The 19,654-nt window shown below is 41.8% G+C and overlaps 1 protein-coding gene across 8 annotated transcripts in view; it reads left to right on the forward strand.

Moving 5' to 3' along the window:
- nf1a (neurofibromin 1a) overlaps nt 1-19,654 on the forward strand; it is a 291,554-nt gene that overhangs the window by 227,742 nt on the left and 44,158 nt on the right. For all 8 annotated transcript variants that reach the window (XM_068010585.1, XM_068010587.1, XM_068010588.1 and 5 more), the window contains 5 exons: nt 5,031-5,371; nt 14,627-14,829; nt 15,946-16,139; nt 17,404-17,544; nt 18,283-18,562. In XM_068010585.1, the coding sequence (XP_067866686.1) occupies nt 5,031-5,371; nt 14,627-14,829; nt 15,946-16,139; nt 17,404-17,544; nt 18,283-18,562 (1,159 nt within the window). The remainder of the gene's footprint in view (nt 1-5,030; nt 5,372-14,626; nt 14,830-15,945; nt 16,140-17,403; nt 17,545-18,282; nt 18,563-19,654) is intronic.

Raw genomic sequence — 19,654 nt, forward strand, 5'->3', positions numbered from 1 at the left:
TATTGAATGCCTTTTGGAAATCCAAGTACATCACATCTTGGTTATCCAATATGGGAGAAACTGTGAAAAAAAAAGTCATCTGGTATATTTCAAAGTTAATCAGGTTTCTTTTTTTATCCTAAAGCAGAACTTTTGAATTCTTCAAGAGTGTTATTGTTTAAAAAAATCTTTAAAATTAACTTCAGTTAAAATGATAATTGTCCCACTCCAATGAGTTATATGATCAGTTTGACAACTTTGGCCATAAAATTAAAATACATGTTTTTGGAAATATAAAATGGGTATGTGCAGTAAAAAAAGAAACACAAAACAAAGGAAAGTGAGTTAAGTTTTGCTTTCTTACATGGAATAAATGTAGAAAAACAGGATACTTTACATCAGCTTGGTTTCCGTTAATAGTACTCTAACCTCTGAATTAGAAATTTGTGTCTTCAAGTATCTGAATTCATGATATAGATTAACGGTGCTACTTTTTGGGTGGTATTTTCAACTGAGATCCCATGTACCTCTACAGTTAGACATAAAGTTTCCATAACGCTATTCAAAGATTGGGTGAGTTCCCCTGATGTCCTGGGCTAAACTTGCAATAGCAAAAACATTTTGCATTGATTTTCTGAATCTGGATTATTGATGTAAATAGTGCACTATCTGCACTACAGAAGTCCAGCCAAGTACTAACGTACAAAATGGCGCCTATAGATGGATTACAGTGTCATAATGTGGATACTGTCCCCTGGTTCCAGATGTTCCAATCCTTTTGGTTTGAAGAGGTAGAGTTAGTTGAGCTTTACAACAACTGTAATCATAGAATGGTAATGGTTACATCACGAAAGGAAACCATTCGACCTGTTGTGTTTGTGCAAATCACAAAGTCCCACTCCCCTGCCTTCTCCCTGTAGCCCTGCAATTTTTTTTCTCTTGATGTGCTTACCAAATTCCCTTTTGAAATTTGATTGACTCTGCCTCTACCACACTTTCAAGCAGCGCATTCCAGATCCTAACCACTCACTGTGTAAAGAGAGTTTTTCCTCATGTCGCTGTTGCTTCTTTTGCCAATCACCTGAAATCAGTGTCCTCTGATTCTAGATCCTTTGGCCAATGGGAACAGTTTCTCTCTATCTAATCTGTCCAGCCCCCTCATGATGTCGAACACCTCTATCAAATCTCCTCTTAATCTTCTCTTCTCTAAGGATAGCAGTCCCAGCTTCACCAATCTATGCATATAACTGAAGTCCCTCATCCCTGGAATTATTCTTATGAATCTTTTCTGCACCCTCTCTAAAGCCTTCACATCCTCTGAAAGTGTGTAGCCCAGAAATGGACACACTATTCCAGTTGAGGCTGAACCAGTGTTTTATAAAGTTTTATCATAACTTCCTTACTCTTGGACTTTATGCCCTTATTTATAAAGCCCAGGATCCCGTATGCCTTTTTGACGACTTTGTCAACCTGTTCTGCTGCCTTCAACCATAATACTTGCAATTTTTGAAATTATGCCCTGGTACATCAAAGTCTACATCATTAATATATATCAAGAAAAGCAGTAGTCCTGGTACTAACCCCTGGGGAACCCCAATGTATACCTTCCTCCAGTCCGAAAAGTATCTGTTCATCTGTACTGTTTCCTTTCACTCAGCCGACTTTATATCCATGCTGCCACTGTCACTTTTATTCCATGGGCTTTAACTTGGCTGGCAAGCCTATAATGTGGCACTTTATCAAACACCTTTTGTAAGTCCGTGTACACCACATCAACTACATTACCCTCATCAAAAAACTCATCAAGTTAGTTAAACACAATTTACCCTTAACAAATCCATACTGACTTTCCTTAATTAATCCACATTTGTCCAAGTGACAATTTTCTCCCAGATTATCATTTCAAAAAGCTTCACCATAGAAGTTAAACATCTGCAATTCTCCAGTCCTCTGGCACCACCCCTGTATCTATGGAGAATTGGATAATTATGGTCAGTGCTTCCGCAATTTCCCCCCTTGCTTCCCTGAATATTCTAAGCTGCATCCCATCCAGTCCTGGTGACTTAGCATCTTTAAATACAGACAGCCTTTCTGATACCTCCTCTTTATCAATTTTTAGCCCCTCCAGTATCTCAACTACTCTTTCACTATGACTTTGGCAGTATCTTCCTTGATAAAGACAAATGCAAAGTACTTATTTAGTGCACCATCCTTACCCTCCATCTCCATGCACCTTTTTACTTCCCTTGTCAGCCTCACCCTCCTCCTACCCTTCTATTTATATGCCTATAGAAGACTTCTGAGTTCCCTTTTATATTAGCTGTCTCTCTCTTCTCATACTCTTTGTTTCTCTTATTTCCTTTTTCATTTCCCCTCAAAAAAATTCTACATTCAGCATGGTTCTCACTTGTATTATCAACCTGACATTTGTCATAGACACCCTTTTTCTGCTTCATCTTGCTCGCTATCTCTTTCATCATCCAGGGAGCTCTGGCTTTGCTCGACCTACCTTCCCCCTCGTGGGAATGTACATTGACTGTACCTGAACCAGCTTCTCTTTAAAGGCAGCATACTGTTCCATTACATTTTTGCCTGCTGATCTTTGATTCTAACTTACCTGGGCCAGATCTCACCCCACTGAAATTGGCCCTCTTCCAATTAAGTATTTTTACTCCAGATTGTTGCTTGTCCTTTTCAAGAGTTAACCTAAACCTTAAGGTACTATGATGACAGTTCCCTAAATGTTTCCTTAGTTACACATGATCCACTTGACTCACCTCATTCCCCAAAACCAGATCCAGAAATTCCTCCTTTCTCATCGGGCCAGAAACATACTGATCAAGAAAATTCTTAGGAGAGCACTTCAGAAGCTCTTCTCCCTCTTTGCCCTTTACACTACTACTATCCCAGTTTATGTTAGGATGATTAAACTTCCCCATTACCATTACTCTATATAGTTTTTGCACCCCTGTAACTTCCCTGCAAATGTGTTTCTCTATATCTTTCCCACTAGTTGTTGGCCAATAGGATAGATTCAGTAGTGTAATGGCACCTCTGTTGTTTAACTAACTCAACAGATTTTGCCCTTGACTCCTCTAGGATATCTTCTCTCTCCAGCGCTGCAATATTCCCCTTTAATCAATACTGCCACCCCTCCTCCTTTCTTTCCTTCCCTGTCTTCCTGAACCCTTTATATCCAGGAATATTTAGTACTTAGTCCTGCCCTTTTTGAGCCAGGCCTCTGCTATTGCCACATCATATTCCCATGTGGTTATTTGCGCTCACCAACTTTATTTACCATACTTTGTGCATTTACGTACATGCATCATAAACCTTGTTTAGACCTTATTGCATCCCCTCTTACTCTGACCACACCTAATACCTTATGATTTCTTAAACTAATGCTGTCTGTCTTTCCCAATTCTTGGTGGACTCTGTGTCTCCTTCCAAATGCTATTTCCTGGTTCCCAACTCCCTGCCAAGTGAGTTTGAAGTCTCCCCAACAGCATTAGCAAACTACCCCACAAGGACATTAGTCCCAGTTCTGTTCAGGTGCAATCTGTCTGGCCTGTACAGTTCCACTTCTCCCAGACTGTCTCAATGTCTTAGGAATCTAAAGCCCTGCCTCCTGCATCATCTCTCCAGCCACATGTTAATTTGCTGTATCCTCCTATTCCTAAAGCCACAAGCACATGGCATCCGAAGTAATCCGGGGATTGCTACCTTTGAGGTTCTGCTTGCTAATCTTCCTAGCTCCCTAAAATCTGCCTCATCTCCCTTTCTACCTATGTCATTGGTACTGATATGGACAATGACCTCTGGCTGTTCACCCCCCACCCTGAGTGCTCTGCAACCACTGGTTACATCCTTGATCCTGGCAACAGAGAGGCAACATAAATCCTGGATACGTGTCTGTGACCACAAAAACACCTGTCTGTTCCCCAAACCATAGAATCCCCTGTCATAATTGGTTTCCCGATCATCTTCCTACTCCCGTGTGCATTTGAGCCACCCGTGGTGTTGTGGATTTTGCTCTGATCACACTTTCCAGACGAGCCACCACCCTTGCCAGTATTGAGAATTGAATACATTTTGGAGAGAAGATGCAGTCGAGGAACTCCACCACCTGCCTGGTCCGCCTTGACTGCCTGGCAGTCACTCATTCCCTCTCTGCTTGCATACCCTTAAGCTGTGGGCTGACCACATCCAGAAACATGCTATCTATGTAGCTCTCAGCTTCACAGATGCACCGCAGTGATGCCAGCTGCTGCTCAAGCTCTGAAGCTCGAGTTCCTCTAGCTATTGACACTTCCTGCACATTTGATTGTCCAGGATACAAGAAATGTTCTGGAGTCCCCACGTGGAACAGGGTGTGCACTCGACGGGACTGAGATGCCCTGCCATGTCTTCACTTGTTGGACTAACTAAACTGAACAGAAATAAACGTAAGACTTATTAAAGACTTCTATACAAAAAAAATCACCAGCTGTTCACCAATCAGCACCTTCCCTTGTGTAGACGTCACTTTTGGCTTTTTCTACCTCGCTCCCTGACGCTTGCACTCACTTCACTCTGCTGCTCCACCCCTATAATCCTTCACACAGGTACACACTCTTTACGTCCAGGCTCTCCAAACAACCAATCGCCTACCTGCTGTCCTGTGACTTCACTCCTTGATTTTTTTTTTTTGGTTAATTTGTTCTCAGTGCTCCCATTCTCTGGCGCTCCTTTTATCTCTGCTGTGCTGTCAGACCTCCCACTATACCTGCAATGCTCTCACTCTCTCTCTGTCTGAAATATCATCTGTCTTTAACAGTCTTGTAAGGGTCTTGACTGTTGTGATTAACTGAAACACATAATAAATATTTTTTCCCTCGCCTCAATATTTCTGTTTATCGTGATGAAGTGATCTTTGGTGAACAGCTGATTTCAGAGTTTTATTGTAACAATATTGAGAAATAATACCGCTTAAAATAAAATGTGTTGATAACACTGTATATTGCATTGTTTGTGGTCTTCTGAGTTTTATCTGCATCTCTTCTTTACATTAGGTGGGATCCACAGCAGTTCAGGTGACGTCGGCAGAGCGGACAAGGGTCCTTGGCCAGTCTGTGTTTCTGAATGACATTTACTATGCTTCAGAAATAGAGGAAATCTGCCTGGTGGATGAAAGCCAGTTCACATTAACTATTGCCAACCAAGGCACACCACTAACATTCATGCACCAAGAATGTGAGGCAATAGTGCAATCTATAATCCATATAAGGACGCGTTGGGAATTGTCACAACCGGACTCTATCCCACAGCACACTAAAATACGACCAAAGGATGTCCCAGGAACACTGTTGAACATAGCACTTCTGAATCTTGGGAGCTCGGATCCAAGCTTAAGGTATGTTTTATTCCTTTGTGTGTTTTATTTTTAACAGTATGAAGTTCAAATAGTGTGACTGAAAGTTCTAACACATAGCATTTTGAATTTGATTCTTTAAATTTTAACGAATTATATTTAATTCTGAAGTATTCAGATGTCTGCATAGGCCGCTTGACTGCATGAAGCTGTAATAATGGACTAATCTGGTTCAGAACTAGTGCAAAAATCATAGTTTCTAAAATATCTAATTTTTGACTGGAGAGGGAGAATTTTGAAGGGAATTTCTCGTGCTGACTGGACAATCAAGCCTTCCCTCCAGTTCCCAAGTCCGGTGATTGACGTTAGCAGGAGACAAAACAGCAGAATTCAGTGCTGTAAGAAATCTGACATTTCAGTATTCTTGTGTTACTACAAGTTGGCATCTTGAAAACTAGTCATGATGGGGTTGTGTATTCACCACCCACGTGCGTATGGATAAGCAAATTGTTTTATCTCTGTTCTGCCCACTGGAAAATCTAATGATTGGGTCCTGCACCTTTCACCCTTCCCTGTCTTGCAGCAACTAAACTGAATAGTTCCAAAAAGAAAAGTTGGAACAAATATGTGAATTTTAACCAATTTCTCCATTCCAGCTGAAGTAAATACCTTTTGTATTTTTTATTACCTGATTACATGCATGAAATCGTGTGACATTGATCACAAGTCGTGGGAGTCAGTTGCCAGCATTCGCCAGAGCTGGCGGGCAGCCATAAAGACAGGGCTAAATTGTGGCGAGTCGAAGAGACTTAGTAGTTGGCAGGAAAAAAGACAGAGGCGCAAGGGGAGAGCCAACTGTGCAACAGCCCCAACAAACAAATTTCTCTGCAGCACCTGTGGAAGAGCCTGTCACTCCAGAATTGGCCTTTATAGCCACTCCAGGCGCTGCTTCACAAACCACTGACCACCTCCAGGCGCGTATCCATTGTCTCTCGAGATAAGGAGGCCCAAAAGAAGAAGATCTGTAAAGTGAGTGCAATGGAAAGTGAGTCATGGTGGATAGGCAGAGTTGGAACATTTTAGAAAGAAAATACGGAGGCTCTGAATGTTGCCTCCTTCAGCTGCTGAGGTTCAACTTGCTGACTCCTGAACCAGTTCTTTCTTAGCCTCACTGTCATAAACCATAAACTCTCCCACTTGTAAATGCTGCTCTAAGTTAAGTTCAAACCAGGAAGAAAGGAAGAGGAAATAAACTGGAATTGAAAATTGTGGCAGGAAGAAATATTGAGAAAATCATGAAATAAAAATGATGGATAATACTAAATTTATTCTACATTTCTATTGCATTAACGTGAATCATTTAGCAGACTTTGTCACACCTGATCAGAAACTGCATGGCATGCCTTCCTACAACAGATGAGTAACTCAAGTTAGCTTACTCTGTGTGTTCTTGCTTTAAGTGTAAAGCCCATGTCAACGAACAAGATCTATAAATGCATGGCGCCATCAAGATTGAGTTTAATATAGATCAAGCAAATTGAGGTATGGATTTGATTTAATTCAATATACCCAGCATCTGAGCAATAATGCTGTTTAAAGAAAGCTCTAAGTCGAAAATCTGATGTTTTGTTTTAAGTGTTTTGATACACTTGAGTACATGGTGCTGACAGGAAATGCCCTTCCTTGCTGTTAAGCTAGAAACAGATAGTGGTGACATAAAGTTCATCTTTCAGATCAGAAAGTAATGATAAGTATGTGTAGATGTATATTTCATTTTTTTTTTATCTACACTAGATTGACTTCGCTATATGTAAAATACCAGTGACCAACCCAAAAATTAATCTCTGCACGTTTTCTGTATATTTTAATGAAAATAAATGGAACATCAGATCGCAGTCACAGCCCTCATTCCACCATCTCCCACCTCTCAGAAATAGCTGTGAATCAGGAAGTGGAAGGGAGGGAGGAACTCAAGAAAATTACAAGCACCAAGTAAGTGCTGTTGAGCAAATTGTTGGAGCTGCGGGCTGACAAGTTCCCAGGTCCTGATGGACTCCATCCTAGGGGGATCTTAAAAGAACTGGCTAGTGAGGTAGTTGATGCTTTGGTTTTAATTTTCCAAAATTCCCTAGATTTGGGGAAGGTGCCATTAGATTGGAAAATAACCAGTGTAACTCCTTTATTCAAAAAGGGAGGGAGACAGAAAGCAGGAAACTACATCTGTCTGGGGAAAATGTTAGAAGCTATTATTCAAGACATTATAGCAGGGCACTTAGAAAAATTCAATGTGATCAGGCAGAGTCAACATGGTTTTGTGAAAGGGAAATCATGTTTAACCAATTTATTGGAGTTCTTTGAAGAAGTAGCATGTGCTGTGGATAAAGGGGAACTGGTGGATGTACTGTACTTAGATTTCCAGAAGACATTTGATAAGATGCCACATTAAAGGTTACTACAGAAAATAAAAGCTCCTCGTGTAATGCGCAACATATTGGCATGGATAGAGGATTGACTGGCGAACAGGAAACAGTAGGCATAAATGGGTCACTTTCTGGTTGGCAAGATGTAGCAAGTGGTGTGTCACAGGGATCAGTGCTGGGGCCTCAACTTTTTACAATTTATATAAATGACTTGAATGAAGGGACCTAAGGTATGGTTGCTAGATTTGCTGATGACGCAAAGATAGGTAGGAAAGTAAGCTGTGAAGAGGACATAAGACAGCTACAAAGGGATATAGATAGGTTAAGTGAGTGGGCAAAGATCTGGCAAATGGAGTATAATGTGGGAAAGTGTGAAGTTGTTTGGCAGGAAGAATGGAAAAGAAGCATATTATCCAAATGGTGAGAGATTGCAGAGCTCTGAGATGCAGAGGGATCTGGGTATCCCAGTATATGAATCATAAAATGTTAGTATGTAGATACAGCAAGTAATTAGGAAAGCTAATAGAATGTTATTGTTTGTTGCGAGGGGAATTGAATACAAAAGTAGGGAGGTTATGCTTCAGTTATACAGGGCATTGGTGAGTCTCCATCTGGAGTACTGTGTACAGTATTGGTCTCCTTGTTTAAGGAAGGATGTAAATGCATTGGATGCAATACAGAGAAGGTTTACTAGACTAATAACTGTAATGGGCGGGCTGTCTTACGAGGAAAGATTGGACATGCTAGGCTTGTGTCCGCTGGAGTTTAGAAGAGTAAGAGGCGACTTGATTGAAACACAAGATCCTGAGGGGTCTTGATAGGGTGGATGTGGAAAGGTTGTTTGTTCTTGTGGAAGAATCTAGAACACAGGGTCACTGTTTAAAAATAAGGGGTTGCCCATTTAAGACAGAGATGAGGAGAAATTATTTCTGAGTCGTGAGTCTTTGGAACTCTCTTCCTCAAAAAGCGGTAGTAGCAGAGTCTTTGAATATTTAAAAGGCAGAGGTAGATAGATTCTTGATAAGCAAGGGAGTCAAAGGTTATTGGGGGTAGGCGGGAATGTGGAGTTGAGGTTACAATCAGAACAGCCGTGATCTTATTGAATGGCAGAGCGGGGCCGAGTGGCCCACTCCTCCTAATTCATATGTTCATATGTATTTTACTTATTGTTCCACATGCTTGATATGGATGAAGTGAGAACAGGTGGTACCTTAAACAGTTTTGTAAAATGAAAGCAACTGTCAATGCAAACCATCAAGTATATAGACTGATTGTAGATACCCCTTAAAGCTTTTGCCTAGTATGTTTTAGTTTTCAAGGATCCATTTAAAGAACAACATAAGCATCAATGCAAATTGTGTATACTTCGCACGAAAGCTGTTGCTGCTGTTTGGTTTTCCCCCAGTGGAGTGTTGTTTCATGTAATATAGCTTCATTAATATGTGGAAAAAGAGCTATTTTGTTTAAAAATTCTTCGGAATATCCTTTTTTTAAAAATATCTTAGCTTCACAGAGTCCTGTGAAACCTAGAAAGAGAAGGGAAGTCATCACTGGCAACATTCCAATTGACCTGGGTGAGACCTCAAATAATTCATCCTTACCCAATCTGTGAGATTGATGGAATGATCGACCTCAACACACCTAAAATAACTAATGATTCCCTATCAACCCTGATCACCATTTGTTGTTAAAATCTGAAGTCTTTTCAGCTCTCAACAGCTGAAACGGCGAGCATCTTCAGCAACATAGCAGAGTCTTTGCCGAAGATGCAAGCTGGAGGAAAGAATGCCAGGGTATTGCAGTCCTTTATAATTGAGCTTTTTTTTTTAAAGTCATGCGTTCTTCTCATGTCATGGCCAACATTTCTCGCTCGACCAATGCTGCCGAAATTGATAACTGGTGAATGGTGTCAGTACTGTGTGTGCCATCTGAGTACCTGAAAAATGCTACCAAGTTAGCCGATATGTATCACTGCATCATAAAGCAAACCATTTTAAGTGCAGCACTTGGAAACATGAAGCACTATACAAATGAACCTTTTTGGGTTTTCAACTTCCAGGGTGTGTTGTGCAATTTTTGAACATTTTAAGAATGAATGTGTAAAACATATTCTTACAAGGTCTTTCAAATATTGCTGCTTTATTAAAGTTTATACAGCTGGACTCGGCCATCATTGTGACATAAATGTTGTGGAATTATGACTTTCATTTCCACTGTGCTGGAGCCACCCAGATGGTGATATGTGAAAAGTAAATGGATGTGCAATACAAAACAGTCACACCCTCGAAAGTTTCAAATAAGATCTCAAAACCTAAAGAGAGGTGGTTGAGGATATGTTACAGCCTGTGGAATAGTTTATTTTCTATAATGTATTTTTAAAAATTCACGTACAATTGCAGTTCTAATACATTTTCAGTTCTAATCATTTGTTACCACAGGTTTTCCTATGTACGTTTTATCAATATCACAGAATTGTTCCAACGCAGGAGGAGGCTATTCAGCCCATCGATTCGCACTAACTCTCCAAAAGAGCAATTCATTTAGTGCCATTCCCCATCTCCCCTCCATAACCCTGCACATTCTTCCTTTTCATATACCAGTCTAATTCCCTTTTGAATGCTTCAATTGCACCTGCATCCACCTCACTCTAAGCCAGTGCATTCCAGACCTTAACCACTTGAACAAGTTTTTCCTCATGTTGCTTTTGCATCTCTTACCCATTATTGTAAATCTGTGCCCTCTCGTTCTTCCTTTCACGAGTGGGAACAGTTTCTCTCATGATTTTGAATACCTCTATCAAATCACCTCAACCTTCTCTTCTGCAAGGAAAACAGTCCTAACGTCTCCAATCTAACTTCATAACTGAAGTTCCTCATCCCTGGAACCATTTTCCTGAATCTTTTCTGTACTCTCTCCAATACCCTCACATCTTTCCTAAAGTGTGGTGCCCAGAACTGGACACAGTACTACAGCTGAGGCCGAACTAGTGTGTTATGTAAGTTCAACATAACTTCCTTGCTCTTGTACTCTATGCCCCTATTAATAAAGCCCAGGATAAAGTCATAGAGTCAGAGTTATACAGCACAGAAACTGGCCCTTCGGCCATTGTGTCCATTCCAGCCATCAAGCGCTTATCTATTCTAGTCCCACTTTCCAGTACTTGTCCCATAGCCTTGTATGCTATGTCATTTTAAGTGCTCATCTAGATACTTCTTAAATGTTGTATGGGTTCCTGCCTCTACCACCCCTTCAGACAGTGTGTTCCAGATTCCAACTATCCTCTGGGTGAAAAAAAGTTTCCTCAAATCCCCTCTAAACCTCCTTCCCCTTAACTTAATTCTATGCCCCTGGTTATTGACACCTCTGCTCAGGGAAAAAATTTCTTCCTATCTATACCCCTCATAATTTTGTGTACCTCCGTCAGATCTCCCCTCAGCCTTCTCTGCTCTACGGAAAACAGCCCTAACCTATCCAGTCTCTCTTCGTAGCTGAAATGCTCCAACCTAGGCCACATCCTGGTGAATCTCCTCTGCACCCTTTCCAGTGCAATCATATCCTTCCTATAGTGTGGTGACCAGAACTGCACACAGTACTCCAGCTGTGGCCTAACTAGTGTTTTATACAGCTGTGTGCTTTATTAACCACTCTCCCAACCTGTCCTGCCACCTTCAATGGCTTATGCGCATATACACCCATGTCCTTCTGCTCCTGCACCCCCTTTAGAATTGTCCTCATTGTTTTATATTGTCTCTCCATGTTCTTCCTACGAAAGTAAATCACTTCACATTTCTCTGCATCGAACTCCATCTGCCACCTGTTCGCCCATTCCACCAACTTGTCTATATCCTTTTGAAGTTCTACACTACTCTCCTCACAGTACGTATCATCTGCAAACTTTGAAATTGTGCCCTGTACACCAAGGTCTAGGTCATTTATATATGTCCTCCTCCACCACTCTTTGTTTCTTGTCACTCAGCCAATTCCATATCCATGTTGCTACTGTCCCTTTTATTCCATGAGCTATAACTTTGCTCACAAGTCTGTTATGTGGCACTGTATCAAACACTTTTCAAAGTCCATGTACACCACATCAACAGTATTGTCCTGGTCAACCCTCTCTGTTACCTCCTCAAAAAGCTTCAACAAGGCCGATAAATATGATTTTCGCTTAAGAAATCCATGCTGACTTTCTTTAATTAACCTGCATTTGTCCATGTGACTATTAATTTTGTCCCAAATTATTCTCTAGAAGTTTCACCTGCCACCAAAGTTAAACTGACTGGCCTGTAGCTGCTGGGCTTATCTTTACACTTTTTTTGAACAAGGGTGTAATATTTGTATTTCTCCAGTCCTCTGGCACCATCCCCAAGGCCAAGGAAGACTGAAAAATTATGGCCAGTGCCTCTGTGATTTCCATCCTCACTTTCCTTAGTATCCTTGGATGCATCTCATCCAGTCCTGGTGCTTTATCCACTTGGAGTATGATTCGCATCTTCCTGCGTAGCTGGCCGTACGATGCCACCCATCTGTTCTTCACACACAGTCAGCATTTCAAACTAAGTGTCCGTGTCTCTGAAAGAAAAACAGCAAGGTTCCTGGGAGGAAGTATACTCTACAAGGAAAGTGCCAGTATCAACAAATGTGGGAGGTTGGGGGTGGGGTGGCAGTGGTGAGGCGGGAGGAGAGGATGAAGAGTGCTCACATGAATTGAACAATGTGGGGAAGCCAGGGGCTGGAAAGAAAAGTGGAAGAGTACAAGGGGAAAAGATGGGCAAAGAGTGCCAGTGTGATGAGGGGAAGAAGACTTTGACTGTCACTGTGGCAACTGTACAAAACAACATTAACAGCAGAGTACTAATATATATCCTTACTAGCTCACTGTTTCTCCTGAACAATTGGGGAAATTCTGAAAATTATGCCATAATCTTCCGTGCATGTGGTGAATTATTAGATATACCTGCAGCTTTAGTGCAGTTACGAAGGAAGTTCTAGGTTTTTGACCCAACGACAGTGAAGGAATAGCAATATCGTTCCAAGTCAGGATGGTATGCGACTTAGAGGGGAACTTGGAGGTGGTGGTGTTCCCATGCATCTGCTGCCGTTATCCTACTAGGTAGTAAAGGTCAGGGATTTGGAAAGTGCTGATGAAGGAGGCTTGGCGAGTTACTGCAGTGAATCTGGTAGATGGTACACACTGCTGCCACTGTGTGCCCGTGGTGGAGGGAGTGGGTAGGGCACCGATCAAGCGGGCTGCTTTGTCCTGGATGGTGTTGAACTTTTTGACAGTTATTGGAGCTGCACTCATCCAGGCAAGTCGAGAGTATTCCATCACATTCCTGACTTGTGCCTTGTAGACGGTTTGGGCAGTTAGGAGGTGAGTTATTCGCCACAGAATTCCCAGCCTCTGACCTGCTCTTGTAGCCACAGTATTTATTTGGTTGGTCCAGTTAAGGTTCTAGTCAATGGTAACCCCCAGGATATTGATGGTGGGGGATTCAGCGATGGTAATGCCATTGAATGTCAAGGGCAGATGGTAAGATTCTCTCTAGCTGGAGATGGTCATTGCCTGGCATTTAAGTGATGTGAATGTTATTTGCCACTTATCACCCCAAGCCTGAATCATGTCCAGGTCTTGCTGCACGTGGGCAGACTGTTTCAGTATCTAAGGAGTTGCGAATGGTACTGAGCACTGTGCAATCATCAGCTGACATCCTCACTTCTGACCTTGTGATGGGGGGAAGGTCATTGATGAAACAGCTGAAGATGGTTGGGCCTAGGACACTATCCTGAGGAATTCCTGCAGCCAAGTCCTGGGACTGAGATGCTGTCAATGGCAGTCACACTCACATCAGCTCTGGAATTCAGCTCTTCTGTCCATTTTTGGAATGTAATGAGGTCTGGAGTCGTGTGCCCTGGCGGAACCCGAACTGAGCATTGGTGAGCAGGTTATTGCTGTGACAGTGCCGCTTGATAGCACTGTTAGTGACACCTTCTGTCGCTTTGCTGCTGACTGAGAGTGGACTGATGGGGTGGTGATTGGCTGGATTGGATTTGCCCTGCTTTTTGTGGACAGGACCTACCTGGGAAATTTTCCACATTGTTGGGTAGATGCCAGTGTTGTAGGTGTACTGGAACAGCTTGGCGAGGGGTGCAACTTGTTCTGGAGCTCAAGTCGTCTGTGCTACAGCTGGAATGTTGTCAGGGCCCATACCATTCTGATCAAGAATGATGAATATAGTGCTTTCACTTCACTCTCTTGCCCATTCAGTGAATGAAGAAGAAATAGCAAAGACCCCAGAAGTTGGGTGAAGAAGCAAACTACTATTTCTTCACATACACGACTAGTTTGAGTTTTTTTTCCAGCTAGTTACTATGCAGTGAAGAAGGTAAGTTTAGGGAAATGGCAGCCTCTTGGTTCAAGGATGCAAAACTTTTGAGTGGCATTCATGTTTTTCTGCACTTGCTTTCATATTATTCAATATCTCTGATCTGGAATGAGCATGGTTCAGGCTAGCTTCCACGGCATGAATTTGTCATGTTTAGTTTTTGCACCAAACAGTTGAGATTTGTATCTGCTATTTTCTTTTGGGATTGAATTTGTGAGTGGGGAACTTGTTTTGACAGATGACTCCATTCATGTGCAACGTTTGGTAAACTTCAAATGGAGTAGCGGTGTCTTTGTTTGTATCTACCATTCTAAATGGTGTTTGCCAGCTGTTTAACCAGGCTAAACCTCGTTTTCATACAGAATGAATATTCACAACTTAAAGAATACCGGCTGCAGTTGATGCCACAATGATGAGACACAAACATCACTTTGTTTCCATTGGTGCAATTTTTAATTTTGCATTCATGCTGTTTTTTTGCATTCCTCTAGGTCTGCTGCCTATAATCTCCTGTGTGCCTTAACATGCACCTTCAATCTGAAGATTGAGGGTCAGTTGCTGGAGACATCCGGACTGTGCATCCCTGCAAACAACACATTATTTATTGTCTCCATCAGCAAAACCTTGGCAGCGAATGAGCCTCACCTGACATTGGAGTTCCTTGAAGAGTGTATCTCAGGATTCAGCAAATCCAGTAAGCACATTTTGGTTTGAAGAAAAACTTGAGGTATTGCCGTGTGGAACTGTGAGTGGCGGAGTGGTTTAAAAACTGCCTTTTCACCTCTGGTCCAGACTATTTCCTGATGGCTTTATATACGCCCCTGTATTTCTTTTGACCCATGATTCCCCTCTGATCTCTTAGGGCAATGCAGGAGCTGCAGTTGAGAGGATAACAAGTTCTGAACTGGCCAAATAGGTGTGTCGAGTGTCATTTGCATGTCGCACTCTCTGGTTCTTCCCATCAGCTTCAACTTGATACCTCTTCCTGATGGTTTATGCCAGATTATAAATGTGCTTTGTTCAGAGTTACAGGAATTTGCCAATGACACTGAGTGCAGAGGCACCACACAGATTTATTTTCCATCTGTGTGTAGTGAGTAGCTGCAGTACTGGACACAATACCGAGCAAGCCTGACACCATAAATTGCAACTTTCCTGCCTGAAGAGTGAGGCTTCAGGTTTCCTGCAAGAAGGAGGGAAAGTTCATTGGAGAGAGAATTCCAACCTCTGTCAGGCATATTGATGGAGATGTGTCATTGGGGAAGTCCATAGAAGATTGTGGACAGAGAGGAGAGCAGTTGCTAACTTGAAGGCAAAAATGTTGTGCAAAATATTTTATAACCTGGCTAAAATCGACAGTAGCTTCAGTGAAATTTTGCATAAACATATGACCTGTGTTTCAGTGTCAAATAATAGTCCAATCTTCAAAACTATAGCTCCTCTTCATATGTTCAGTGGCAGTGTGCAGAGTTGCCTTATTCCAATTTTGCAGCTTTACAAATTGTGCAAGGAGAAAAAAGTCAGTGCAGGGACCTGGTTCATTCTCTAAGATGCTGAGCAAGGTTGGACCCTGTGGACTGATTTTGTTCCCTCCCACATAGGAAAATGTGCAGGAACTCCATTCTAAACAATAATTAAATCATTTAAAGATATTCAAAAATGTGAACCTACATATAATCAACCTGAGCAAATGGAAACTGCTGCTGTCACCACTCGATGCAAAGTAGAATGTCTTTCTTTGCCTTAAGGATATCCTTGAAGAAAATGATCATGGTAAAGGTTTTGAAATCTAACCAACTTTTTGTTACAGGTATTGAACTGAAACACCTTTGTCTGGAATACATGACACCCTGGTTGTCAAACCTGGTTCGCTTCTGTAAGCACAATGACGATGCTAAACGCCAACGGGTTACTGCCATCCTGGATAAGTTGATCACAATGACCATTAACGAGAAGCAAATGTACCCTTCTATCCAGGCAAAGATCTGGGGCAGCCTCGGTCAGGTATCAATGTAATTCCTATTGAAATGCCACCACATATAATGACTGGCTGGCTATGTAATCTGACAGTATTTTTAAACCAGTTGTGAATAAGAAAAGCTGTATGATGTAGCATTTATAGGGAAGTAAATTTCTTGGTTTCGCAAATCCTATTCATCTGCAACTGAGGTTGCACAAATGTTTTTTTTGCCACATTCAGTGATACGTTACAACCCAGTTTGGCTGCATAGAAGCCCGCTCTTAAGGTCTTTCAGCAACAAATTGCTTTTATAATACCATCTTTAACAGCGAACAGCGCCTTAGACATATAAAGGGGGAAACAATGGGCATGGAACCAAAGAAAGAGATGTTCAGACAACCATAAGTGCACTGCTTTAGCTTTCGTTATTGGGATGTGGGCAACAGTGGCAAGGCCACATTTATTATTCTGAGAAGATGCTGGTGGACCTTTTGAACCACTGCAGTCTTTGTGATGCTGCTCTCTCAATAGTGGAAGGTAGGAAATTCTAGGATTCTGACTCAGTGCTTATAGTCGGAGAGGTGCATTTTAAGGATTGCCTTTGTTGAGCAGAAGAATGTAGAGAGGCAAAGGGATGCAGGGAGTAAGCAAAAGAATGTCACAGTGTTAGCTTCATTAAGTTTGTCACTCACTCTGTTCATTTCCATTTCTGGATTTGGCTGCAAATGTAACTTCCTTGTAACATTTCAAAGAAAATTCCACTTTGCCTGTTGGTTACCATGGCATATTTCAAAAAAAGGATCAAATAAATGGGCGTAAACTTATTCTTTTCCAATTTGTAATTCATTTTTGAATGGGAAATATGATACTTAACAGGTTAAACCAAAAAAACTTTAAAAAGCACAAAGAAAATGAGCATTCCAAAGAAGGATTCCATGCGATCTGGAATTATTTGGTGCCGAGTGATCATCGACCCCAAGCACCAAAATCTTTGTGTTGGCAATATTCAACATTTTATTGAAGTTAATTAAAACTTAATACTGATCAAATTTCATTGTGCTGCCATTTAGACTTTTCATTGTGTTTTTGATTTTTTTTGGGAGGGGAGATTTCTAATTTTATAAAACCGTTGTTCCATAACCAAAATTGGCAAACATCTTGACATCCAGTTCAAATTGTAGTGCGCTCTTAGCATTTACCCTCTTTTTACAGTGAGACATTTACCCTCTTCACAGTTGTTTCTGGCTTGATTTATTTTTCATTTTGTTAGGCACATTTCTTTGCCTTATCCCTTGTTTGCTTTTGCAGATCACAGACCTGCTTGATGTGGTCCTCGACAGTTTCATAAAGACTAGTGCTACAGGTGGTTTGGGCTCTATCAAAGCAGAGGTCATGGCAGATACTGCAGTAGCCCTTGCATCAGGAAATGTGAAACTTGTTTCAAGCAAGGTATGAGCAAAGATATTTCTGATATTTGGAATTTGACTTGGATTCAGTTACTCTTGGAATTTGAGCTAGCACACGAATGCTAAACTGAATGGCCCAGTGAGTGAAGGTATGGCCTGTTGCAGCACTAAGCTATACTGACCAGCGGTCACAGGTTTGATCCCCGGTCTGTGCTGTGTTAGCTAATCTTTGTCAGTGGGGCAGTTGGGTTGCAAGCATCCCTCAGCTAGGGAAGAGACAAATCAGTCTGCCTTCCTCCTTTTTACAGTTATCCAATGGCCCTCACTGCAAAGTGTGCATAAAGAGCTACAAAGACAGAATTATACTTGGCTCCCCATTGTCAAATAGCCTGTTGATTGTCACTGTCAAAGCTCACACGTGAAGAATGCCCACTTAAGTGACTTAATGGAGGTCCTCCAGCAACCAGAGGATTCATGCTTTAGAACGAAATTCCATCAGTTGAAGCAGGTAGAAAAGTTGGGGGGATTGGGGTGGTGGCTGGGTAGGAACTTTTCAAAAGAATTATCAAATTGAAGTTGTTGCAAATTGGCAGTTCAGTATAAACACTGTAGTTACACCCTGCGGATTTCTTGCAGCGCTGGAGCTGCTCAATTTTGGTCGTATCTTAAACTCAAGCTATTGATGCTTTATCTAAATTACTGTTCAGATAGTTTGCAAAGCAATGTATTTAGATATTAATCTTTTGCTACATGTGACGATTTTCTTCTTCCTTTTCTGCAGGTGATTGGAAGGATGTGCAAAATAATTGATAAGACCTGCCTGTCTCCAACTCCAACTCTCGAACAACACCTGATGTGGGATGACATTGCCATTCTAGCCCGTTACATGCTGATGTTGTCTTTCAACAATTCGCTAGATGTGGCTGCACATCTCCCCTACCTCTTCCATGTGGTTACATTATTGGTGGCCACTGGGCCTCTGTCCCTTCGAGCTTCCACCCATGGCTTAGTTATCAACATTATTCATTCACTCTGCACTTGTTCCCAACTCAATTTTAGTGGTAAGCTCTGGTGATGTGACCTTCTCTGTTATGTAGTGTGTAAAAATATGCAAGAATTTTGAAACTTTCTTTTCCAACGTGCAATTTTTGCATTAATATTTCACTTCAGACTTGCAGATTCTTACAGTTTCTCTCCTGTGTGTTGGTGAACCTTTTGCTGCCGCAAAAGAAAATGTTTTGAAATGAATGCTGCACTTTATTTTGTTGGAGGAGTTGTGGCCAAAATCGAGCAGCTCCAGTGCTGCAAGAAATCCCCAGAGTCATAGAGTGACACCGCACAGAAACAGGCCCTTCGGCCCATTGTGAAATTAGGGTGAAGCTACAGTGCTATACTGAACTCCCAATTTGCATCAACTTCAATCTGATAATTTTTTAAAAGTTCCTACCCAGCCGCCACCGCCCCCACCCAACCCAAGTTTTTCTCCCTCCTTCAGCTAATGGGATTTCGTCCTACGGTATGTATCCTCTGGTTGCTGGAGGACCTCCGTTAAGTCACTTAAGTGGGCTTTCTTAGCCCCCTTCTCTCAATCATCAACATACTGCCCCTTTACAACATCATCATCCAGCTAAACATTGGGGAAGAACAAAGCCATTGACTTCAGTCCCCTTGCCACCGAAAGTGAACCAGGTTGTTCACAACCTCAGCAGCATGTTTGACCCCGAGCTGAGATTCAGCTTTCAGATTCTGTCCATCACAAAGACGATCTACTTGCATGTCTTTAACATTGACTGTCACCGCTTTTACCTCAACTAATTCGCTGCTGAAATCCTCAAGTCTTTGTCACATACACACGCGAGGATTCCAATGTTCCTCTCATCTCTGATCTCCACCCTCCAAAACTCTGCCTGTATCCTATCACACACTTGTTCATCAACCTGCTGCCCCCTAGCTCTAGATATATAGGCTTCCAACATCTCCAATCTAAAATTCTCATTCACATGTTTAAATTTCTTCATGGTCTTACCTCTCCTTATCTGTATTACCTTCTCCAGCCCTGCAATGCCCCCATCCCCCAACCCAAGAGCTGTATTCCTCTGGCCTCTGTATCCACCCCTTCCTTCACTCCATGGTGGACATTTGTTTTGCTGTCT

Source organism: Heterodontus francisci, chromosome 30 (assembly GCF_036365525.1).
Source record: "Heterodontus francisci isolate sHetFra1 chromosome 30, sHetFra1.hap1, whole genome shotgun sequence".
NCBI lineage: Eukaryota > Metazoa > Chordata > Chondrichthyes > Heterodontiformes > Heterodontidae > Heterodontus > Heterodontus francisci.